Source organism: Miscanthus floridulus, chromosome 11, assembly GCF_019320115.1.
Source record: "Miscanthus floridulus cultivar M001 chromosome 11, ASM1932011v1, whole genome shotgun sequence".
In the NCBI taxonomy this organism is placed as follows: domain Eukaryota; kingdom Viridiplantae; phylum Streptophyta; class Magnoliopsida; order Poales; family Poaceae; genus Miscanthus; species Miscanthus floridulus.
Window position 1 is genome coordinate 62,665,219 of NC_089590.1, and position 25,709 is coordinate 62,690,927.

The 25,709-nt window shown below is 52.8% G+C and overlaps 1 protein-coding gene across 1 annotated transcript; it reads left to right on the forward strand.

Annotated features, from left to right (window-relative positions):
* The first annotated feature begins 4,509 nt into the window (after window positions 1-4,509).
* LOC136492063 (uncharacterized) lies at window positions 4,510-6,930 on the forward strand. The gene is made up of 5 exons (XM_066488212.1): window positions 4,510-4,802; window positions 4,884-5,511; window positions 5,795-5,945; window positions 6,488-6,589; window positions 6,692-6,930. The coding sequence occupies exons 1-5, from the start codon at window positions 4,510-4,512 to the stop codon at window positions 6,928-6,930; spliced, it is 1,413 nt and encodes a 470-aa protein (XP_066344309.1).
* Window positions 6,931-25,709: the final 18,779 nt, after the last annotated feature.

The following is a 25,709-nucleotide window of genomic DNA, read 5'->3' on the forward strand; positions in this document are numbered from 1 at the left end:
GACGTGGGAGCTCCAGTGATAGCACGCCGGGCCTAGCGGGCGACGTGCCAGTCGCTGTGTGTTGACAGTATGAAGAGCCAAGGCTCGGTTGGTGCCGAGGCCGAGCCACCGTGGGGGCTCGGCGGGTGCGGGTTCCGAGGTTGCCGAGACCTTGAAGTGGATTGCCGAGGCTTGGAGGGAGCAGTTGGACATGTACACTAATTCTGAGGCTATAGTGTGTGTTGTTTCTGGAGCAGCGGTTAGGTAGCACAGTGTAGCGTGGGCACCGGTCATGGGCACAATAGTGAGCACAGTGGTCGGTAACCCCTGCCCTGTCCCATCATGGACGGTATGGTGCTGATGCGACTCCCTATCTCATCGGCCGCTCCGCTGTGTCGGGCCGTCATCCGGCTGATATCGCGGGGGTGGCTGGTCGCATTAATTGGACGCGATGCTCTATCGGGGAGATCGGTAGAGGCAGAGGCGATGGGTTATTGCCGAGCCGGCCTTGAGCGAGGCGGAGAATCGGCATCTCATCCGAGGCTTCACGCGCGGGGCCTCGGGCAAGACGGAGAATCGGTTTCCCGTCCGAGGCCTTTCGTGCGACGCCTCGGGCGAGGCGGAGAGCCGGTGGCCTCGGTCAAGGCCGGGGGGGGGGGGGGTTAGCCAATGGTTTGTCTTTTGGCTTTGATTTTGATGGGGTCTAAGCGATTTTTTCGGTATACGCTTAGGGGACCCCTTTTTATGGTACCCGACAGTAGCCCCCGAGCCTCAGGGAGAGCGTGAGCGCTCTCCTTGAGGTTTTGATGAGACTTGGCTCGTGGTAGCTCCTAGCGGGATGGTATTTCGTACTCGAGGCCTCGGTGGGTGCGCGTGAGCGCACCCGCCGGGTGTAGCCCCTGAGGCCCTAGAGGAGTGGATTTATTCCTCCAGGGGCTTTTCTTACATCGTGCGAGGGGTTTTATCATGTTTGCCGAGCCCCTAAGTGTGAGTTTGGGTCGCTGGTCTCGGCTTGGTTGCAGGTAGAGCCCCCGAGCCTCCGCACAGAGCGAGAGGGCGGTCAGGAGTTCCCCTGGCTTTTTATGTGACCCTCACGCATCCTTTTCGTTCGGAAGGAGGGGTTGTTTGCTGAGCCCCCTCGGGTGCGAGCTTGGGTCGCTGGGTCTCGGCAAGGTTGCAGGAAGAGCCCCCGAGCCTCTGCACGGAGCAAGAGGGAGGTCAGGAGTTCCCCTAGCTTTTTATGCGACCCTCGCGCATCCTTTTCGTTCGAAAGGAGGGGTGGAATATGCCAGGCTACCCTCGGTGGGCGCGAGCGGTGACACTTCTGGTGAGCTGTTATCGGGTAAGTCCGAGTGGAGGCCCGAGCCCCGTTCGATAGGGGTCGGCTAGCAGTCTAGAGACGCGCTCCAAAAGTATCAGAGGGCTTCTCTAGTGGGTCCCAAGGCCGTTCGATGGGCCTAGGTGGCTCGATGCCTCCCTATGGTGGGATCCCATTTGAAGACCTCCCTGCCGGTCTCGGACACGACTTAGGGCGTCCCAAGCGCTTCGCTTGCTTGGGCCTCGGCCGCGTACGGGCTCGCCCATAGTCGTCCCTGACTCTGTTGCCCTAGGGCGGCTGTCGAAACCTTTTGGGGGCCCAGCCTTCGAACCCCTGGACCGTAACAGGCTCGATGCCCTTTTGTCGTGTTTTTCTGTGCCTCCGAGTGCGAGCTTGGGCTGCTTGTCTTCGTCCTAGGTGCAGAAAGAGCCCCCGAGCCTCCGCAGTGCGTCCTTTTCATTCGGACAGAGGGGTTGTTTGCTGAGCCCCCTCAAGTGCGAGCCTGGGTTGCTAGGTCTCGGCAAGGTTGCAGGAAGAGCTCCCTAGCCTCTGCATGGAGCGAGAGGGCAGTCAGGAGTTCCCCTGGCTTTTTGTGCGACCCTCACGTGTCCTTTTTGTTCGGATGGAGGGGTTGTTTGCCGAGCCCCCTCGAGTGTGAGCCTGGGTCGCTGGGTCTCGGTAAGGTTGTAGGAAGAGCTCCCTAGTCTCTGCATGGAGCAAGAGGGCAGTCAGGAGTTCCCCTAGCTTTTTGTGCGACCCTCACGCGTCCTTTTTGTTCGGATGGAGGGGTTGTTTTGCCGAGCCCCCTCGAGTGCGAGCCTAGGTCGCTAGGTCTCGACAAGGTTGCAGGAAGAGCTCCCTAGCCTCTGCATAGAGCAAGAGGGCAGTTAGGAGTTCCCCTGGCTTTTTGTGTGACCCTCGCGCATCCTTTTCATTTGGAAGGAGGGGTTGTTTGCCGAGCCCCCTCGAGTGCGAGCCTAGGTCGCTGGGTCTCGGCAAGATTGCAGGAAGAGCCCCCGAGCCTCTGCACGGAGAGAGGGTGATCAGGAGTTCCCCTGGCTTTTTATGTGACCCTCGCGCATCCTTTTCGTTTGGAAGGAGGGGTGGAGGGTGCCATGCTACCCTCGGTGGGCGCGAGCAGTGACACCTCCGGTGAGCTATTATCGTGTAAGTCCGAGTGGAGGCCCGTGCCCCATTCGATAGGGGTTGGCTAGCAGTCCAGAGACGCACTCCAAGAGTACCAGAGGGCTTCTCTAGTGGGTGCCGAGGCCATTCGATGGGCCTTGATGGCTCGGTGCCTCCCTACAGTGGGATCCCATTCGAAGACTTCCCTGCCGGTCTCGGACACGACTTAGGGCATCCCAAGCGTTTCACTTGCTTGGGCCTCGGCCCCACATGGGCTCGCCCGTAGTTGTCCCTGACTCTGTTGCCCTGGGGCGGCTATCGAAACCCTTGGGGGCCTAGCCTTCGAACCCCTGGACCGTAACGGGCTCAGCGCCTAGTTCCTTCGTCTGAAAGGAACCGGGTGGGGGGTATTCCCCCCCCCCCCCATCGGCTTGACAACGGTAGGCGCGCCTTTTGAGGCAATTTTCTCGGGGAGGTAGAACGGCGCCTGTCGCAGCAGCAGTCGGATGTGACGCCGTGTCAGCGGATGGAACACAACTGTTCACGCGATTAATGAGGAAAAGGTGGGTACGTGGGCGGTAAAATTGGATCTAGATTAACTATGCCGGATCTGAGGGAAACTTTCTTGATTTCATCGCCCACCCGTTTCACCTCCTTCCTGCATAAATACGCAATGAGCCTCGCCCCTCCCCTCCTTACCTTGCCTGCATTCGCCTTTGCTGCCCTTGAGCCATTGCTAGAACAAAGAGCACCGGGGAGAAGAAGGGAGAAGAGCGAGGTAGAGAGAGAGGGAGAGAGAGAGACTTACCGCCGTAGTCGTATTCTCCATCGCACTCATGGCCGGCGCTGTTGTCATTGAGGCGGACCCTTGGGGTCAGTCTGACGTATCCGTAGAGACGCTGCAGTCGCTCGTCGATGACGGCCTTCTCCATCCGATTACTGACCCCAACAGGCCGGAGTGGATTCCTCCGTCGGGCGAGCCGGAGCCGAGGCCACGCGATGGCTATGTTGTGAGCTTCGTGTCCTTTCACGAGCATGGTCTCGGCCTACCGGTGGACCGGTTCATGCGGGCGCTCCTGCACTACTATGGCAGGGAGCTCCACAACTTCAACCCCAACTCCATCGCGTAGGCGGCCATCTTCGTCACCGTCTACGAGGGGTACCTGGGGATTGCCCCCCATTGGGAGCTATGGCTCCACCTCTTCTAGGCGGGGCATACCACCAAGCCGGTGGGCACGACGGGCACGAGGAAGGTGGTGAGGGCTGGCGGCTGCACTCTCCAAGTGCGCCTGGACCGTTAGCACCTTTACATCCTGGCCCAGCTCGCGTCAACCAATCGCTGCTGGTACACCAGCTGGTTTTATCTCTGCAACGACGACGGCGGACTTCCCCCTACACCGAGCGGATCGTGGAGAGCTATCCGGAGAAGTGGAAGTATGGCATCCCGAAGGAGGATTAGCCCAAGCTACAGCCGCTCCTGGAGGGGCTGGAGAGGCTGCAGAGCCACTGTCTTACGGCGGCTGTGGTCATGGCTGCCTTCCACCGCCGAAGGGTGCTATCGCTTATGGCTCGGCGGCAGCGCCTATTCGAGATGAGACCGGATGAGGCAATCGAGGGCATCTAGATGTCCGCCTCCGCCCTCTCCGATGAGGAGATTCTTTGTCGGGTGAGGGAGACGGTGGAGGTGAAGCTGAGGAGCGGTGGCCTGACCCCCATCGCGATGGGCCCGTCGTGGGGGTTCCTCTCCCTGGTAAGTCACGCGCCACTGCAGCCCCCGAGGCCTCCCCGTTCCCCACCGTTTCCTGTTCCCTTACCCGTGTTCGCTATTCCTGCAGGGGATGAGGGATGTGCGAGCCTCCCCACCGCCTGTTCCCGAGGACGCAGCGCGGCGGGCGGTGAACTGGGCGCACGCCGAGGCGTAGAAGAGGCGGAAGGATGCCAAGGAGGCAAAGTGTACGAGGAATATCCTTGCGCGCGAGGGACTGGAGAAGCGCCGCCGGTAGCAGAGGCAGGACAGTCTCCCGGTGGAGTCGTCTCCATCGTCGTCGCTGTCGGCGGACTCTGCGGGCGGAGATGACGAGAGCGAGATGGGGCGGGGTCCCCTGGACCATCTCCCCGTCGTTGGGGAGACAGCGCCCGGGGCATCGGCGAGCAGCCCGGTGCTTCTAGGAGGAGGAGGAGACGCCTTGGGCCTGGCGACCGCCCGCCCCGAGGCCGAGGCCGACAAGTCCGAGGCACGGGCGTTAGGAAAGCGTGCCGTCAGCTTGGTGGCCTTGACGGCAGAGGTGGAGCCGGCACCGGCGGATACAGAGGCCGTGCCACCGCCACTGCTGTTGCAGAGGAGGGTCGCCGTGCCGAAGCGGTTGCAGCCCCGCTCGAGGTAAGCCTTTTTCGGCAGAGTTGCAGCATCTTCCGTTCGTTCTTTGGTCGCATGCTGACCCCATAAGTATCTTGTCTTTAGCGGGAAGCGTCCTGCGGAGGTGCCCTCCTTGGCGCCACTTAAGGCGCTCAAGGTGAACCCCAGCTCCACCGCCCACGGGGTGGTGGAGGTGCAAGCCGGCATACAACGTGGCGCGGCGTCGGTGGGGGCCGACCCGAAGGAGCTGGTCGCCCAAGGAGAGGCTGCCGAGGCGGCCCTGACACAGGCAGGGGAGGGAGCGCCTACGCCCCGCGAGGCCGAGGCCTGTGAGTCAGATGGGCCGAGGCGCCCTTGGTCACTGAGGCCACTGAGGCCGAGGCCCCCCCGGACCTCCGAGGCCGAGGCGACGGAGGCCGGGGTGTCCAGGACCACCGAGGCCGCGGTGGCAGAGGCTAGAGCCCCTGGGACCACCGAGGCCGGGGCGGCGGAGGCCGACGTGAGCGCGGCAAAGCTAGCGGCCCAGGAAGTGGAGATGAAGGAGGCAGAAACCTCAGTACCGCCCTCGGTCCAAGGCCCGCCGCCGTTGCGGGAGAGCGCCCGGGAAGTGGAGGTCCATTCGATCTCCTCTGATGATACTTCCCGGGGGAAGGAGGGGGCGGATGCCGAGGCGGCCAGCACCATGGAGCAGCCAGCTTCGACTTCTGGCGAGGGAAGCTCGGCCCTGGTGTGGGTACGACCCGAGCCCCGCGGGTAGGATCACCCGCGTGTCTTGTGGTGGAGCCGGGATGACCCTGAGGGGGAGCCTCTATTCGCCCTCGAGGACGCAGCCAAGGGGGGCGCTGGGACACTTTCGAGCAATACCGCCGTCTGGCGGAGCAGTCGCTGCGGACAGCGCTGTCCGTCATGGCCGACAATCTGCCCGGCGTTGCCCAGGTGCATGCTTTCCTTTCTCGTGCAGTGTCGTCTTTTTCTGAATTTTCTCTCAGTGCATGACCCATGTTCTGCCTATCTAGGAGCTCGAGGCCTGGTCCCTCAGGAAGTCGATCTTCCTCCGACGGGAGAGGGACATCTGGGACCAGCTCCAGCGGCAGAAGGACTTGCTCGCTCGTGCCAACGAGCTTCTGTCGACGCGGAGCATAGAGGTGGAGGACCTCCGCCTTCGCTGTGTCGATATGAAGGCCGAGGCGGCCACAGCGTAGGAGCAGGTCGCCCCTTTGGCAGCATGGGTTAAGGAGTTGGAGGAGGAGCTGACCCACGTGGCCGGCGATCGGGACGCCTTCAGCTCCTGGGCTAGAGAAGCGACGGCCTCTGTCAAGGCCCTTGCTGGACAGCTGAGGATGGAGCAGGGTGTGCACCAGCTGATGAGAGGCGCCTTGGATGAGGCCCTCAAGGTGGCTGAGGCCTCCCGGACCGAGGCTGTGGTCTGGAGGGGAAAGGCCGAGGGTGAGGCCTATTCCCCTTGTTTTATTTGTTTTTCTTATGTTCGGCCCCTAACTCCCTGGTGTGATGCAGAGCTGGAGGAAGAGGCTTCTAGGGCGGCTGAGGCTTCTCGGGTCGAGGTCCAGTGCCTGAAGGAGAAAGCCGAGGCCTCTCGGGTCGAGGCCGAGCGCTGGGAAGAGAAAGCTGAGGGTGAGCCCCATAGGCCCTAGCCCCTGTTTGGCTTATTTCCCTTTGCGCTTAACCCCATCCTGCTTGTCTTGGCGTAGGGTTGGAGAAGGAGGTTTCCCGGGTTGCCGAGGCTTCCGTCGCGGTGCAGGCAGCGCTCGAGGCTGAGATCGGGGAGCACACCGTGCCGCGGAGTGCCACCCGTACCACCTGCGAGGCCCTGGAGGTCGAGGGGGTCTAGTCAGGCAGCTCCCTTGGGAGCCGCCTGATTGCGTTGAGCGGCCAAGTGCGTGAGCGACTCCGAGGGGCGCTGCACACGGGCATCAAGCATGCCCTGGCTGTCATCACCTCGCACTACATCGGCGTCGACCTCAAGGCCATCAGCGATGGCTACGTCCTGCCTGTTGATGACGAGGAGGCCGACGAGGAGGTCGCGAAGCTGATGAAGGCAGCGGAGGGCCTCGGCACGGCGCTGGCCAAACTGTTCGAGGAGGAGGTGGTCCCTCCCATGCCGTCCGCTGATGCTGGAGACCCTGAGCCTTGACCTGGGCCCAAGAGGCCATGTAAATAGATTAGGGATTATGTTATCCTATCATAACGCTGGTGGCCGTCAAGGCCTTTTTTAAAGTACTCGTGCGTCTATGTTTCTTAATTGTTTTTTATTGTATTTCCGAGCCTTTGCCCTCTGTCTCATCTCTGAACAAATCTCTTGCAAAAAACTTCCTCGGAGCCTAAGCTGCCCCTCAGGCAAAAGGTGGTGAGGGAGTGCCGTAGCCCAGAGGCGTAGGCCGTCTCGCGACTCAGCCGACCTTTTGGCCTTGAGACAGTCTTTCGGTCCTTAGGTTTTTCACAATCGATTTTGTCAGAGCATGCTAGAGAGTTTGGCGTAGAATTTTTTTTTCAAAAAACAACTAAAAATGGTGCGTGGGACTTAGGGGGGGAGTCCCCCCTTCTAGCCCCTGAGGGAGGCTCGGTTCTGCAGAGGCAAAGCCATGTCCTGTTCGAGCCCCGCAGTGGGCACCTCTGTAGAGGCAGAGCTGAGTCTTCCTTATGGTGTTATCGTAATGCCGAGGCCGGCGATGGGCTAGGGGGTTTCTCGAAAAATTAGAACAACTAAAGAATGCTTCTTAATTGTATTTCGAGAAACAATGTATACAATGCTTGGAATTTTAAGGTTAAAAGTGACGTAGCTGTTCTATGTTCCAAGCGTTGGTGAGGATTTCGCCCTTCTCGTTGGCTAGCTTGTAGGTCCTAGGCTTGAGCACTTGGGCGATGATGTACGGTCCTTCCCATGGTGGGGTCCGCTTGTGGCGGCCCTTGTTGCTCTGCCTCAGCCTCAGCACCAGGTCGCCCACCTTCAGGTCTCGGCTTCGAATGTGCCGGGCTTGATAGCGTCATAGGGCTTGCTGGTACTTGGCCGAATGTAGTAGCGCAACGTCTTGGGCTTCCTCCAGTTGGTCGAGGGCATCCTCGCGGGTGGTGCGGTTCCTTTGCTCGTCGTATGCCTGTAGTCTCAAAGAGCCGTACTCCAAGTCAGTGGGGAGGATGGCCTCGGCTCCATAGACTAGGAAGAATGGTGTGAACCCCGTGGCTCGGCTCGGAGTGTTCCTCAGGCTCCAGATGACCGATGGGAGTACGGCAAGCCATTTCTTGCCGAACTTCTTCAACCGGTTATAAATTCTTGGCTTGAGGCCTTGTAGGATCATGCCGTTGGCACATTCTACTTGGCTGTTTGTCCTAGGGTGTCCTACGGCTGACCAGGCCACACGGATGTGGTGGTCGTCGCAGAACGTCAGGAACTTGCGGCCGGTGAATTGCGTCCCGTTGTCAGTGATGATGGTGTTCGGAACCCCGAACCTGTGGATGATGTCAGTGAAGAACAGCATTGCTTGCTCGGACTTGATTTGATTGATCGGACGAGCCTCGATCCATTTGGAGAATTTATCGATTGCTACCAGCAAATGGGTGTAGCCCCTGGGGGCCTTCTGCAGAGGCCCAACCATGTCGAGCCCCCACACGGTGAACGACCATGTAATGGGGATGGTTTGGAGGGCTTGGGCCAGGAGGTGCATCTGCCATGCATAGTACTGGCATCCCTCGCAGGAGCGTACTAGCTTGGTGGCGTCAGCAACCGCCGTTGGCCAGTAGAACCCTTGGCGAAAGGTGTTTCCTACGAGCGTCCGAGTAACCGCATGGTGCCTGCAGGCTCCCACATGCAAGTCCCAAAGTAGGGCTTGACCTGCCTCGATGGTGATGCATCATTGGAGGACGCTAGATGGACTTCGTCGGTATAACTCGCCATTGCTGACGACGTAAGTTTTGGCTCATCGCGAAGCCATCGGGCTTTGGTCCTGTCTGTGGGAAGCTCTCCCCGAATGAGGCAATCAAGGAACAGGACTCGCCAGTCCGTGTCTTGGTTGGCCTCGGGAGGCTCCGCGTTGATTTCCATGACCTCGGTCTCGGCCATGGGGGTCTCGGCGACCGAGGGGGCCTCGAGCCCTATGGTGGGCTCGACCGGTGGGCCCTCTTCCGCTGTCGAGGCATAGTCGATGGAAGGCTTGTGGAGATCTCTGGCGAAGACGTTCGGGGGGACCGAGGCCTGTGCCGATGCCATCTTTGCCAGTTCGTCCGTGGCCTCGTTGAATTTTCGCGCGATGTGGTTGAGTTCGAGACCGTCGAACTTGTCTTCAAGGCAACGTACCAGCTTGTAGTACGCCTCCATTTTGGGGTCATGGCAGTTTGACTCCTTCATCACTTGGTCGATGATGAGCTGCGAGTCGCCCTGTACATCGAGGCGCCGTACTCCAAGTTCGATGGTGATCTGCAAGCCGTTGACGAGGGCCTCGTACTCGGCTGCGTTGTTGGAGGTGGCGAAGTGGAGCCAAATTATGTAGCGCATGTGTACTCCGAGGGGCGAGATGAAGAGCAGACCCACGCCTACACCGGTCTTCATCAGGGACCCATCGAAGTACATGGTCCAGCACTCCGCCTGGACTTGAGTAGGTGGCAGCTGGGTGTCGGTCCACTCAACTACAAAATTGGCCAAGACCTGAGACTTAATTGCTTTCTGAGGCGCAAAGGACAGGGCTTCCCCCATGAGTTCGATGGCCCACTTGGCTATCCTACCTGAGGCCTCTCGGTTATGGATTATCTCTCCCAGGGGGAAAGATGACACCACGGTCACCGGGTGGGACTCGAAGTAGTGTCGCAGCTTGCGTCGAGCCAAGACTACGGCATAGATCAGCTTCTGGATGTGGGGGTAGCGTGTCTTAGTCTCGGAGAGCACTTCGCTAATGAAGTAGACAGGCTGTTGGATGGGTAGAGCGTGCCCCTCTTCCTGCCTCTCGACTACTACGTCTGCACTAACCATTTGGGTTGTTGCGGCGACGTAGAGTAAGAGGGCCTCGCCTTCGGCCGACGGTATCAGGACGGGGGGATTGGTGAGCAATGCCTTGAGCTTGGTGAGGGCCTCCTCGGCCTCGGGGGTCCAAGAAAAGCGTTCCGATTTCCTCAAGAGGCGGTACAGAGGCAAGCCTTTTTCGCCAAGGCGCGAGATGAAGCGGCTCATGGCCGCAAGGCATCCCATAACCCTCTGTACTCCCTTGATGTCTCGGATTGGTCCCATGTTGGTCATGCCCGAGACCTTCTCCGGGTTGGCCTCGATGCCGCGTTTCAAGACTATGAATCCCAAGAGCATGCCTCGGGGAACCCCAAAGACACACTTCTCGGGGTTGAGCATGATACCCTTCTCCTTAAGGCACTTGAAGGCTATCTCCAATTCATTGATGAGATCACTGGCCTTCCTGGACTTGACCATGATGTCATCCACGTAGGCCTCGACGGTTCGCCCGATGTGCTCGCCAAAGACCTAGGTCATGAACCGCTGGTATGTGGCCCCTATGTTTCTGAGGCCGAACGGCATAGTCACATAGCAGTACATGCCAAATGGGGTGATAAAAGAAGTCGCGAGTTGGTCGGACTCTTTCATCCTGATTTGATGGTAACCGTAATACGCATCAAGGAAGGATAGAGTTTCGCATCCCGTAGTGGAGTCAACGATTTGGTCGATTCGAGGTAATGGGAAAGGGACTTTTGGACAAGCCTTATTCAGACTGGTGTAGTCTACACACATCCTCCACTTCCCATTCTTCTTCTTAACTAATACATGATTAGCTAACCACTCCGGATGGGACACTTCCTTGATGAACACGGCCGCCAAAAGCTTCTGAACCTCCTCGCCGATGGCCCTACACTTTTCCTCGTCGAATCGGCGCAGGCGCTGCTTCACCAGTCTGGAGCCGGCCCGGATGTCCAAGGCGTGCTCGGTGACCTCCCTCGGTATGCCCAGCATGTCCGAGGGACTCCACGCGAACATATCGGCATTCGCGTGGAGAAAGTCGATGAGCACAACTTCCTATTTGCTGTCGAGGGTGGCGCTGATCCTCAGCGCCCGGTCGTTGGAGCTAATGGGGTCGACCGGGACGAGCTTGACAGCCTCTGTGGGCTCGAAAGTCCCGGTACGACGCTTGGAGTCAGGCGCGTCGTCACCAAGCTGGTTGAGGTTGACGATGAGGGTCTCGGCTTCCACGAGAGCCTCGGCATACTCGATGCATTCAACGTCGCAGTCGTATGCATGCTCATACGTGGACTCGACCGTGATGACGCCGTTGGGACCCGGCATCTTGAGCTTGAGGTAGGTGTAGTTGGGGACCGCCATGAACTTGGCGTAGCACGGGCGCCCCAGGATGGCATGGTAGGTCCCTTTGAACCCAACCACGTCGAAGGTGAGGACCTCCTTGCGGTAGTTGGAGGGAGTACCAAAGCAAACGGGCAAGTTGTTGCGCCCGAGGGGCCGCGTGCGTTTCCCCGGCACGATGCAGTGGAAAGGCGCGGCATCACCCCGAAGCTGCGACTGGTCAAGCTCCAGGAGCTCTAGGGTGTTAGTGTAGAGGATGTTGAGGCCGCTGCCTCCGTCCATCAACACCTTGGTGAGTCGGGTGTTGCTGATGATCGGGTCGACAACGAGTGGGTACTGTCCGGGGTTCGGGACATAATCGGGGTGGTCGTCCCGATCAAAGGTGATCGCCTCTCGAGACCAGTTGAGGTACCAGGGAGCGGCCAACTTCACCAAGAAGACCTCCCGGTGCTCCCTCTTCCGCTGGCGCACCATGAGGCACGTTGAAGGACCACCGAAGATCATGAAGGCGTTGTGCACCTCGGGGAACCCGTCGTCCTTGTTGTCGTCCCTATCGCCGGCGCCCCTCCTCTTGGCATCGTCGTTGGGGAGCCCGAGCTTGGCGTAGTAACGCTGGAGCATGGTGCACTCCTCGAGGGCGTGCTTCACCGGGCCCTGGTGGTAAGGGCAGGGATTCTTCAGCATGTCGTCGAAGAGCCCGGGGCCTCTAGGGCCTCGGGGATTCCTACGCTCTGCGGCCACGACTAGACCGGCCTCGAGGACCTCCTGTTTCCCCTGGCGACCCTTTTTCTTTTTCTTGGGGAGGTGGGTGAAAGCTCCAGTTTGGTTTTGGTGAATTGATGAAACCCTAAGTGCTAACCTAGTTTATCAAGTGATCATGAGATAGGTAGCACACTCCAAGTGGTGAAGCAAATGAAGATCATAACATGATGATGATATCATAATGATGATCAAGTGCTTGGACTTGGAAAGAAGAAAGAGAAAAAAAAGGCTCAAGGCAAAGGTATAATCCATAAGAGCTATTTTGTTTTGGTGATCAAGACACTTAGAGAGTGTGATCACATTTAGGTTTGATAGCCGTACTATTAAGAGGGGTGAAACTCGTATCGGAATGCGGTTATCAAAGTGTCACTAGATGATCTAACTCATTGCATATGCATTTAGGATCTAGTGGAGTGCTAACACCCTTGAAAATGTTTGTGAAAATATGCTAACACATGTGCACAAGGTGATACACTTGGTGGTTGGCACATTTGAGCGAGGGTGAAGAAGTTAGAGGTGAAATGGAGTTGGTCGCAATGACGCTGGCATCGGTCAACTGACCGGACGCTGGGTCACTCTGCGACTGGACGCTGAAGGGTTGCGTCCGGTCATGTTGTCGGTCGGCATAGTGCTTAGGGTTAAGCACCGGACGCTGGGCTGTGTCCGGTCGGCAAAATCAAGTTTTGGACCCTTACTGTAAACGACCGGACGCTGAGGGTCCAGCGTCTGGTCAGCTCTGTCGGAGCGTCCGGTCAACTTGTCGACCGTTGAGATCAAACGTTCACTGTTGAACGCAGGATACACGTGGACGCCATCGGGCAACCGGACGCTGAGGAGCAGCGTCCGGTCAGTTGGACCGAAGCGTCCGGTCGGCCCGTGTTATGCCCAGTGAAGGGGTATAACGGCTCTATTCCGTGGGGACTTCTATTTAAGCCCCATGGCCGGCTGTAGCTCACCATCTTTGGCCATTTTCATTGACATAGCAACCTTGTGAGCTTAGCCAAAGTACTCCCACTCATCTCCATCATTGATTCATCATCATAGTGAGATTGGGAGTGATCCAAGTGCATTGCTTGAGTGATTGCATCTAGAGGCACTTGGTGTTCGTGTTTCGCTGTGGATTTCGCTTGTTACTCTTGGTGGTTGCTGCCACCTAGATGGCTTGGAGCAGCGAGGATCGTTGAGCGGAGGGTGGTGATTGTCTCCAGGCTCTGATCGTGGTGATTGTGAGGGGTTCTTGACCTTTCCCCGGCGGAGCGCCAAAAGGTACTCTAGTGGATTGCTCATGGCTTGTGTGATCCTCATCTTGTGTTGGTTGTGCGGCACCCTAGTGAGGGTTTGGCGTGTGAAGCCAATTAGCGCGTGAACCTCCAAGTGAGTGAATCGCCACAAGGACTAGCTTGCCGGCAAGCAAGTGAACCTCGGTAACAATCATTATGTTCATCATTGATTCCGAGGTGATTGGTCTTCATTGTTATTCATCCACGTGATTGATTGGATCATTCATCTACATGGCAGGTATAATCTTCTTGATCACTCTCTTTACATTATCGCAAACTAGTTGATAAGCTCTTTAGTGTAACTAGTTGTGAGAGCTTGCTTGCTTGGTTGGTGTGGCTCTTCAGTTAGCCTTTGAGAGCATACTAACATAGAGTTGTGTCATACCTCTTGAGTGAATCGACACTATCTAACTAGAATTGTGGTAGGTGGCTTGCATTTTGAGTAGGCTAGCGCAACACTTGCTTCGTCTCATAATTGTCTAACCATTTTGTTAAGTGTTGTTGTAGAAATTTTATTAGGCTATTCACCTCCCCTCTAGCCATTAGGACCTTTCAAGTGGTATCGGAGCTGAGGTCACCGTTATTTGAGGCTTAACAACCTTCGGTGTTAGAATGACTCAAATCAACAACACCAAGAAGCCACCCCAATTTGATGGCTCCAACTATCCCTATTGGAAGGCCAAGATGACAACTTATATCAAGTCAATCAATAGGAAGGTTTGGAAGGTGGTAGAAACAAAAATTGAGATTGAAGATCCGGAGAATCCCACCGCGGCCGAAGAAGTACTTCTCCAAAACAATGACATTGCTCTAAGTGCTATTCATGATGCAATTGATGAAAGAATATTTGAGCAAATCAAGAATATTGAGATGGCTCATTGAAGCTTGGAAGAAATTGGAAGAATCATTTGAGGGTACTCAAGCCGTGAAGGGTGCAAAGGCATATATTCTTAAAGATAAGTTTGCAAGCTTCAAGATGAAAGAAGATGAGAGTGTGCCGGACATGTTCCATCGGATGGAAGTGATTGTAAATGATCTCAAGGAACTTGGTGAGAAGATAGAGGACAAGGACTTCTCCAATAAGTTCTTGAGATGTTTGCCCACAAGATTTGGCATTGTTGGTCACCTTACTAGTGAGGAGCAGTTTGAACACAATGACACCAAACCAAATCTTAGGAGATATCATGACCGATGATGCTTATAGAGATGATGATGAGAAGGAAGAAAAGAGGGAGAAGAAAGATGACAAGAAGAAGAGCGTGGCATTCAAAGCCACATCATCCAAGGGCAAAGCAAAGCAAGAAACATCAAGTGAAGAAGATGAATCTTGGGATGATGATGATGATGAAAGGATGGCTCTATTTGTCAAGAGATTTGGCAAGTTCATGGTGAATAAGGGCTATCGTGCTAGAAGAAAGAAGTCTTCATTCAAGAACAAAGAAGAGTCAAGAAGGTGCTTCAAGTGTGGAAGCAAAGATCATCTTGTTGCTCAATGCCCATACAATAGTGACAATGATGATGACAACAAGAAGAACAACAAGAAGGACAAGATGGAAAAGAAAGAGAAGAAGGACAAGATGGCCTTCAAGAAGAAGAAGGGTAGGTTCATATGTAGTCACTTGGGATAGTGACGCTTCCTCAAGTGATGATGATGATGATAGTGATGATAATAAGACCACCAAGAAGAAGGTTCTTGCAAGCATTGCCATCAATGAGAAGCCTTCTCTCTTCGAATCTTCATTCATGCTTCATGGCTAAGGCCACTAAGGTACAATCTTGTGATGATGAAAGTGATGAAGAACATGTTGATGATAATGAACATGAAAATGAAAATGATAGTGATAGTGATGATGATGAACCTACCAAGGATGAATTATTTGACATGCTAGAAGATGCTAGAGAACACTTTGATATCAAGAGAAGGGAATGCAAAAGCTTGCGTAAGGAACTAAAAGCCCTTAAGCAAGCCTTTGATGAGCTCAATGCATCTCATGGGAGGCTAGAGGAAGCCAATGAGAAGCTTGGCAAAGCTCACAAAAAGCTTGAAAAGGCTCATTCCTCTTTGCTTGATGAGCAAAATGAAAAGAAGCATGTTGAAACTTGCAATGTAGGTTTAACTTGTGAAATAATTGATAAATCACTATCTATGCCTATCATTATTGCTCCTTCTAACCCTTCTTGTAGCACTTCCACTTCTACCTCATCTAGTAGTGATGGTCTCACTTGTGATGCCTCACTAATGGTTGAGAATGAGAACCTCAAGAAGGAGGTCACTAAGCTCACTCACAACCTAGCTAAGGCTTATGGTGGTGAGGACCGCTTGCTTATGTGCTTGGGTAGCCAAAGAGCTTCTCTCTACAAAGAGGGATTGGGCTATACCCCCAAGAAGGCAAAGCGGCCTTTGCTCCTCACAAGACTAGTTTTGTGAAGAACAATGGTCGGTTTTGCACTAGTTGCAAGCAAGTGGGTCACAAAGAGCAAGAATGCAAAAATAAGAGCAAAAATGCTAATGTATCCTCCATTAAGCTTGATTCATGCTATATGCTTACTAAGGGTACAAATGGTGTAAAGGCTAAGTTCATTGGTAAACCATGGATGGGCTCAAAGAAGAAAGCCATTTGGGTTCCAAAGAGCTTAGTAACTAACCTTCAAGGACCCAAGCAAGTTTGGGTACCTAAAAAGAATTGATCTTCTTTTGTAGGTCAATTACAAAGCCGGAGGAAGGCATTGGGTTCTTGATAGTGGGTGCACTCAACACATGACCGGTGATGCAAGAATGTTCAACTCAATCAACACCAATGGCAATGATGGTTATGATAGTATCACATTTGGTGACAATGGCAAAGGCAAGGTCAAAGGGCTTGGTAAGATTGCAATATCAAATGACATGAGCATTTCCAATGTGTTGCTAGTAGAAAGCTTGAATTTCAATTTGCTATCCGTGGCACAATTGTGTGATCTTGGATTCAAATGCATATTTGGGGTAGATGATGTAGAGATCATAAGTGTAGATGGCTCTAACTTGATCTTCAAAGGCTTTAGATATGAGAATCTATACTTGGTTGATTTCAATGCTAGTGAAGCTAGATTGTCTACATGCTTGTTCACTAAGTCTAGCATAGGGTTGGTTATGGCATAGAAGGCTTGGTCATGTTGGAATGAAACAATTGAATAGATTGATTAAGCATGACTTAGTTAAAGGCTTGAAAGATAGTTGTGTTTGAAAAGGATAAGCTTTGTAGCTCTTGTCAAGCCAGCAAACAAGTTGGAAACACCCATCCTAAGAAAAGCATGATGAGCACTAGTAAAGCATTTGAGTTATTGCACATGGATTTGTTTGGGCCAACACAATACACTAGCATCGGTGGTAATAAATATGGCTTTGTGATAGTGGATGACTACACTAGATACACATGGGTATTCTTTCTAGTGGACAAAAGTGATGTGTTTGCAACATTCAAATCATTTGTCAAAGGCATTCACAATGAGTTTGAAACAACCATCAAGAGAGTTAGAAGTGACAATGGTAGTGAGTTCAAGAACACTAGAATTGATGAGTTATGTGATGAATTTGGAATTAGACATCAATTCTCGGCCAAGTACACACCTCAATCAAATGGACTTGTTGAGAGGAAGAATAGAACACTCATTGATATGGCAAGGTCTATGCTTAGTGAGTACAATGTGAGTCAATCATTTTGGGCCGAAAGCTATCAACCATGGCTTGCTATTAGTAGCAACCGCCTCTATTGTCACCGATTGAAAGAAAAGACACCATATGAGCTCTTGAATGGTAGAAAGCCCAACATTGCATATTTTCGGGTCTTTGGTTGCAAATGCTATATCTTGAAGAAAGGCACAAGATTGGGCAAGTTTGACAAGAAATGTGATGAAGGATTCCTACTTAGGTTATTCCACTACAAGCAAAGCATATAGAGTTTGGAATTTGGATAGTGGTACTCTTGAGGAAGTTCATGATGTTGAATTTGATGAAACCAAGGGTTCACAAGTAGAAGATGAGAACTTAGAAGATGTTAGAGGCATTCAACTTTCAAATGCCATGAAGAACATGGATGTTGGTGAATTGAGGCCTAGGCAAGTGAATGATGAATGAAGATGATCAAGTGCAAGTGCTCTCTAACTCAAATGTGCAAGATGATACAAATCAAGTTAGTGCAAGTGGATCTCATGACAATGAACAAGATCAAGTGGCTAGTACATCATCTCAACCCAATGATCAAGCAAGTGCAAGCAATCAAGTTCCAATCCTCCAACCAACCAATGTTGCAAGAGATCATCCTTTGGACACTATAATTGGAGATATTTCGAGAGGTGTACAAACAAGATCAAGATTGGCATCATTTTGTGAACACTTCTCATTTGTGTCATCCATTGAACCAAAGAAGATAGATGAAGCTTTGAAGGATGTTGATTGGGTGAATGCTATGCATGAAGAATTGAATAACTTCACAAGAAATCAAGTATGGGAGTTGGTAGAAAGACCAAAGGGACACAATGTGATTGGAACCAAATGGGTCTTTAGAAACAAGCAAGATCAAGATGGGATAGTAGTAAGGAACAAAGCAAGATTGGTAGCACAAGGCTATACACAAGTTGAAGGTCTTGACTTTGGAGAAACATATGCCCCGGTTGCTAGATTGGAAGCAATAAGAATCTTGCTAGCCTATGCTTGTGCTCACAACATCAAGCTCTATCAAATGGATGTCAAGAGTGCATTTCTCAATGGCTACATCAATGAAGAAGTATATGTTGAGCAACCTCCCGGTTTTGAAGATGATAAGAAGCCCAACCATATGTACAAGTTGAAGAAGGCATTGTATGGCTTGAAGCAAGCACCTAGAGCATGGTATGAGAGATTGAGGGACTTTCCTACTCTCTAAAGGGTTCACCATGGGCAAGGTTGACACCACTCTTTTCATCAAGAAGATTGGAAAAGATCTATTTGTATTGCAAATCTATGTAGATGACATCATATTTGGATCAACAAATCAAGAATTTTGTGATGAGTTTGGAAAGATGATGGCTAATGAGTTTGAAATGTCCATGATTGGAGAGTGAAGTTACTTCCTTGGTCTTCAAATCAAGCAATTGAAGAATGGTACATTTGTAAGTCAAGGCAAGTACATCAAGGACATGATCAAGAAGTTTGGCATGATTGATAGCAAAGTCATTAGCACACCAATGGGAACCAATGGCAACTTGGATAGTGATGCAAGTGGAAATATGGTGGATCAAAAGTTGTATCGGTCTATGATTGGAAGCCTACTCTATGTGACCGCATCAAGGCCGGATGTCATGTTTAGTGTATGCATGTGTGCAAGATTTCAAGCCTCACCAAGAGAAAGTCATTTGAAGGCTACAAAGAGGATATTGAGGTACTTGAAGCATACACCAAATGTTGGTTTGTGGTATCCCAAAGGAGCAAAGTTTGAGCTAGTTGGTTACTCCGACTCGGATTATGCAGGGATGCAAGGTTGAAAGGAAGAGCACCTCGGGCACATGTCAATTGTTGGGAAGATCACTTGTTTCATGGTCATCAAAGAAGCAAAATAGTGTTGCATTATCAACCGCCGAAGCCGAATACATATCCGCCGGTAGTTGTTGTGCACAAGTACTTTGGATGAAGGCCACTTTGAGTGATTTTGGAATCAAGTTCAAGAAAGTGCCATTGCTATGTGACAATGAGAGTGCAATCAAGTTGACAAACAATCCGGTTCAACATGCAAGAACAAAGCACATTGATGTCCGCCACCATTTCATAAGAGATCACCAACAAAAAGGGGACATTTGCATTGAGAGTGTAGGCACCGAAGATCAACTTGCCGATATATTCACCAAGCCATTGGATGAGAAAAGGTTTTGCAAGCTAAGGAATGAGTTGAACATATTGGATTTCTCAAATATGTGTTGATGCACCCCCACTCATATGACATGCCTCTCCTTCGAGCAATCCAAGGTAAAAGTTGATTGGCATGGCATACATCCTTGCTAAGGACATGTTTTAGTGCATCTAGTCATTTTTCAATCTTATTAGGACCTTTCAAGTGGTTCTATTTTATTAGGCTCATTCATAAAAATCAAATGATTTTGATGTCTATATGGTATCACTATTGCTTCTATGCTTGACTTAATCTAGTGATGGCATATGACATGTTTATGGGCTTGTAAACCTAGTGTTTAATCTAGAAAATGAACTATAAGTGTTTAACTCAACATGGTACAAGATAACCCTTATTTGGAGGTGTGAAGAAGCTTGTCCTTGGATCAAACCGAGTTAAATATCTTTGGGAAATAATCTAGATTGGACCAAATTTGGGAAAATGATCCTCACCACATTGATTGACATTGATAATCTCGACCCTACAAGTAATACTATCTATATTTAGAACCTTTGTGGTCATTGATGACAAAGGGGGAGAGAAACAAAGATAAGGGAAAGAAATATCTTAAAGGGAAAGAAACATATGATATCTTGATATATGAATAGGGGGAGAGATATGACAAAGGAAAGGGATCAACTAAAATTTTGAGCACACAAGTAGGAGGAGCAAGCTCATGAACTTGTATGGTGCATTTGAATGTGCATTTCATATGTTTGCTTGCATGGCACAAGTATTAAATTTACACATCCATGCTTGTGTGATGTATGATTAGTTGTAAGATTAAATGATGAAATGAAATCACTAGATAACCTTCATTTCAAGTATTGTTTCCAAGTGGTATTGATCTAACCATGGTGCTAAGGATGGTACATTGGTGCACTCCAATTGGTATCACGCTTCAAAGGTCCATCTCTTATACATTAGCATCATATGGTAGACATTGACTCCTACATTTCCTATCTAAGCATATGTGCAAGCTACAATCCAAACTCTTAGCACATATGTAGGGGGAGCAATTGCTACCATTTGGGGTTCATGAAACTTGTCCATATCCTTTTACACATGGTAAATATGCTTGGGCAAGCAACATGGATTCAATTGAATTTCAATTCACATCTTTGTATAAGGGTTGTCATCAATTACCAAAAAGGGGAGATTGAAAGCTCTAGTTTGGTTTTGGTGAATTGATGAAACCCTAAGTGCTAACCTAGTTTATCAAGTGATCATGAGATAGGTAGCACACTCCAAGTGGTGAAGCAAATGAAGATCATAACATGATGATGATATCATAATGATGATCAAGTGCTTAGACTTGGAAAGAAGAAAGAGAAAAACAAAAGGCTCAAGGCAAAGGTATAATCCATAAGAGCTATTTTGTTTTAGTGATCAAGACACTTAGAGAGTGTGATCACATTTAGGTTTGATAGCCGTACTATTAAGAGGGGTGAAACTCGTATCGGAATGCGGTTATCAAAGTGCCACTAGATGCTCTAACTCATTGCATATGCATTTAGGATCTAGTGGAGTGCTAACACCCTTGAAAATGTTTGTGAAAATATGCTAACACATGTGCACAAGGTGATACACTTGGTGGTTGGCACATTTGAGCAAGGGTGAAGAAGTTAGAGGTGAAATGGAGTTGGTCGCAATGACGCTGGCGTCGGTCAACTGACCGGACGCTGGGTCACTCTGCGATTGGACACTGAAGGGTTGCGTCCGGTCATGTTGTCGGTCGGCACAGTGCTTAGGGTTAAGCACCGGACGCTGGGCTATGTCCGGTCAAGCATGACCGGACGCGTCCGGTCAGCAAAATCATGTTTTGGACCCTTACTGTAAACGACCGGACGCTGAGGGTCCAGCGTCTGGTCAGCTCTGTCAGAGCGTCTGGTCAACTTGTCGACCGTTGAGATCAAACGTTCACTGTTGAACGCAGGATACACGTGGACGCCATCGGGCGATCGGACGCTGAGGAGCAGCGTCTGGTCAGTTGGACCGGAGCGTCCGGTCGGCCCGTGTTATGCCCAGTGAAGGGGTATAACGGCTCTATTCCGTGGGGACTTCTATTTAAGCCCCATGGCCGGCTGTAGCTCACCATCTTTGGCCATTTTCATTGACATAGCAACCTTGTGAGCTTAGCCAAAGTACTCCCACTCATCTCCATCATTGATTCATCATCATAGTGAGATTGGGAGTGATCCAAGTGCATTGCTTGAGTGATTGCATCTAGAGGCACTTGGTGTTCGTGTTTCGCTGCGGATTTCGCTTGTTACTCTTGGTGGTTGCCTGCCACCTAGACGGCTTGGAGCAGCGAGGATCGTTGAGCGGAGGGTGGTGATTGTCTCCGGCTCCGATCGTGGTGATTGTGAGGGGTTCTTGACCTTTCCCCGGCGGAGCGCCAAAAGGTACTCTAGTGGATTGGTCGTGGCTTGTGTGATCCTCATCTTGAGTTGGTTGTGCGGCACCCTAGTGAGGGTTTGGCGTGTGAAGACAATTAGCGCGTGAACCTCCAAGTGAGTGAATCGCCACAACGAGGACTAGCTTGCTGGCAAGCAAGTGAACCTCGGTAAAAATCATTGTGTTCATCATTGATTCCGAGGTGATTGGTCTTCATTGTTATTCATCCACGTGATTGATTGGATCATTCATCTACACGGCGGTATAATCTTCTTGATCACTCTCTTTACATTATCGCAAACTAGTTGATAAGCTCTTGAGTGTAACTAGTTGTGAGAGCTTGCTTGCTTGGTTGGTGTGGCTCTTCAGTTAGCCTTTGAGAGCACACTAACATAGAGTTGTGTCATACCTCTTGAGTGAATTGACACTATCTAACTAGAATTGTGGTAGGTGGCTTGCATTTTGAGTAGGCTAGCGCAACACTTGCTTCGTCTCATAATTGTCTAACCATTTTATTAAGTGTTGTTGTAGAAATTTTATTAGGCTATTCACCCCCCCTCTAGCCATTAGGACCTTTCAGTGGGGAGCCAAGGCCTCAGGGGCCTTGTCCCTCCGCTTCCCCTTGGCATCGCTGTCGGGGAAGATGGCCCCCATGGCCTCTTCGCCCGAGGCAAAGTTGGTGGCGATGTCAAGAAGCACGGCAGTTGAGGTCGGCACGTTTTGGCCTAACTCTCGGACCAAGTCTCGGCAGGTGATGCCAAGGAGGAAAGCCTGGACAATTTCCGAGTCGCCAACGCTGGGCAACTCGGTGCATTGTTTGGAGAAGTGTCGGATGAAGTCTCGGAGAGACTCATCCAGCTTCTGGCGATAGCTCTTAAGGTCCCAGGAGTTCCCGGGGCGCACGTATGTGCCCTGGAAATTCCCGACAAAGACCCTGACCAAGTCGCGCCAGTCGTGGATCTATGAGGGAGGAAGGTGTTCGAGCCAGGCTCACACCGAGTCTGACAAGAACAGCGGGAGGTTGCAGATGATGAGCAGGTCATCGTCCGCGCCGCCTAGCTGATAAGCCAGGCGGTAATCGGCCAGCCAAAGTTCAGGATTGGTCTCGCCGCTATACTTCGTGAGGTTGACCGGTTGCCGAAACTGGGCTGGGAAATGAGCAGTGCGGATGGCCCTGCTAAAGACTCGAGGGCTAGGCGGTTCAGGAGAAGGACTGCGGTCCTCCCCACTGTCATAGCAGCCACCTTGGTGCGGATGGTAGCCCCAGGCGGGCCCCTCATTGTCGTGGCGTCATCGCCTGCTGACCACCTCGTGGTCACCCTGCATCTCGCGTTGGTTGCCGAGGTGGTCAAGCAGCAAGGGGACCCTGTTGGCTATCGGTGCCCGAGCGGGCTCGGGACAAACCGAGGCCTCTCTATCCTACCGAAGGGATGTCGTGGGTAGTTCCAAGGCGCCCCCGTGCCGCCGAGAGGCGGAGCTCTCAGCCTGCTGCACCGCAGCGATTTCGAGGAGGTCCCGGAGCTCGCCGTGGACCCATCGCCCGGTCGTGGTGGAGGGCTCGGGCATCGCTCAAAGAAGCATCGCCGCAGCCGCGACGTTCTGGCTAGCGTGATTGAAGATAGGGGGCTGCTCGTCCCCTACGTCGTTGTTGATGCGGCGGTGGACACCACGAGCCCTCCGCCGGGCTGCTCCAACCTCGCCGCGACCCCCGCTGCTCTTGCTCGAGAGTGTCTCGGAGCTGCTGCAGCAGGAGTCGGTCTTGTTCGACCTTGGCCTGAAGCTCACGGAGCTGCTCTAGGTCCGGACATCGAGGTCCCTTGGGGGCTAGGCCCTCATTTTGCGCTGCCCATGGCTCAACGCGTGGAGGTGCGGCGCCGCCCGCCCTTTCGGGGGGCGGGGAGTGAAAACCTGCCCCTTCGTCCTCATCGCCCGTGCTCGGCATCCTGAGCCCGACGTGGAAGCACTCACGAGTGGGGTCGTAAGTGCCTTCATTGTCAGAGTCGGAGTAGCCGAAGCAGTAGTCGCTTGCGGCCAGGAAGCGACGCATGGCTTTAGGGTCACAGAGCCCAGAGAAGTCCGCTCCGGCCCACGCCTCGTCCTCCTCCAAGGAGTTAGCGTGGGTGTGAGTTGAGGTTGTGGGGTCGAGGTCAAGGGCGAAGCGTTGGTGGTGTCCCAAGGGCTCCGCGTGAGCGGAAGCGTAGGCGTAAGCATAGGAGGCGGTGGCATTTCTCAACCCGAAGGGGTACGGGGATGGTGCCATCGCCGGGTTTTGCTCCACCGAAGTTGGCTCCTCAGGAGGTGGCGGGGTAGAGCTTGATGACGGGGCATCACCACACGCCACCGACGTCTTTCCCTTATCCAGGCTCAGGCTAGACAGGTCCCCAACCAGGGACCTTATGCCAACAGCTGGGCGCGGGATACCGGTGGAGCACGGCGCGTCGCTGTGAGCTTGCGCAGTGTCAGGGTGGTCCCGCCCGTGTCACGCTTGGTGAGCGCGACGAGAGTGGCCGCCCGGGCGCCGCCTGCGCCTGGGCTGCCGGTGCGTGGTGTCGTCGTCGGTCGGTGGGGCACGGGGTGTGAGGAGTACCATGTCGTACTCATGCCCTAGAGACATGAACTCTAGGCTCCCAAACCAGATCTCCGTGCCGAGACGCAGTGGTCGTACGGGGTCTGCCATCCGAAACTTGTTGGGATGACGAAGTTAACACGCAACTACCCCTACCTGGCGCGCCAACTGTCGGTGTTTTGGACCGTCAAGCCCTCAACCAACTAGTAAATTTGTACTGCGTGTTCCCAATTCCGGATGGTGATGCAAAGAGACACAAGGTTTATACTGGTTCGGGCAATAGGTGCCCTACGTCCAGTCTGAGAGATCGATCTTGTATTCCTTGCACCGAGGTGCTCATAGTAGGGGTTTACAAGCAGGGCGAGAGAGGGAGCTGGTCCCAGGTCTCTGCGTGGAACGGTGTGAATTGCTTGAGATGTTGATCTCAGGCAGCGGGGAAGTGTGCGTGAGTTCGTAACTCGTCTATCTCGTGAGCCCGTGCGAGCGTGTCTGTTAGCCAAAAAACCCTTAGGAACGACCCCGGTCCCTCCCTTTTATAGTTGAAGGGGGGACAGGGGTGATACATGGGGTTGCTACGTAGCGTCGTGCGAACAGAGGCGGCATGTCCGAGCCCTGTAGCTTGTTACTGTGGCGGCATGGTCGACGGAGTGGTTCTGCCCTTGAAGTGCTGGAGCAATGCGCCGATCACATCCGATCCTGTGCGATGTGGGAGCTCCAGTGATAGCACGCCGGGCCTGGCGGGCGACGTGTCGGTCGCTGTGCGTTGACAGTATGAAGAGCCGAGGCTCGGTTGGTGCGGAGGCCGAGCCACCATGGGGGCTCAGCGGGCACGGGTTCTGAGGTTGCTGAGACCTTGAAGTGGATTGCTGAGGCTTGGAGGGAGCAGTTGGACCTGTACACTGATTTCGAGGCTATAGTGTCCCAGACTTAACTCCCCGCATCGCGTTGTTTCTGGAGCAGGGGTTAGGTAGCACAGTGTAGCGTGGGCGCCGGTCGTGGGTACAGTAGCGAGCACAGCGGTCGGTAACCCCTGCCTTATCCCGTCACGGACGGTATGGTGCTGATGCGACTCCCTGTCTCGTCGGCCGCTCTGCCGTGTCGGGCCGTCGTCCGACTGATATCGTGGGGGTGGCTGGTCGCATTAATTGGACGCGACGCTCTGTCGGGGAGATCGGTAGAGGCAGAGGCGACGGGTTATTGCCGAGCCGGCCTCGAGCGAGGCGGAGAATCGGCATCTCGTCCGAGGCTTCACGCGCGGGGCCTCGGGCGAGACGGAGAATCGGTTCCCCGTCCGAGGCCTTTCGTGCGAGGCCTCGGGCGAGGTGGAGAGCCGGTGGCCTCGGTCAAGGCCGGGGGGTTAGCCAATGGTTTGTCTTTTGGCTTTGATTTTTATGGGGTCTAAGCGATTTTTTCGGTATACGCTTAGGGGACCCCTTTTTATGGTACCCGACAATGTGGATGACATCTTACTCGCTAGTTGTGATATTAATCTACTACTAGAAACGAAGAAGTTCTTGTCCTCGAATTTTGATATGAAGAATTTCGGTGAAGCTTCGTTCGTTCTAAGAATAGAGATTTACCGAGATAGAAGAAAAGTGGTTTTAGGATTATCACAAAAGTCATACTTAGAAAAGGTTCTAAAGAAACACAATATGTAAAATTGTAAGCCTTCACCTACTCCCATAGTCAAGGGCGATAGATTTGGGGAATTCTAATGTCCCG

Bases quoted from the DNA above. Each gene is read 5' to 3' on its own strand.
- LOC136492063 (XM_066488212.1), top strand. From the start codon at position 4,510: ATGGGGCGGGGTCCCCTGGACCATCTCCCCGTCGTTGGGGAGACAGCG. The intron at 4,803-4,883 runs GTAAGCCTTTTT...TCTTGTCTTTAG, and splicing joins CGGTTGCAGCCCCGCTCGAG to CGGGAAGCGTCCTGCGGAGG. The intron at 6,590-6,691 runs GTACCACCTGCG...AGCGACTCCGAG, and splicing joins CGTGCCGCGGAGTGCCACCC to GGGCGCTGCACACGGGCATC.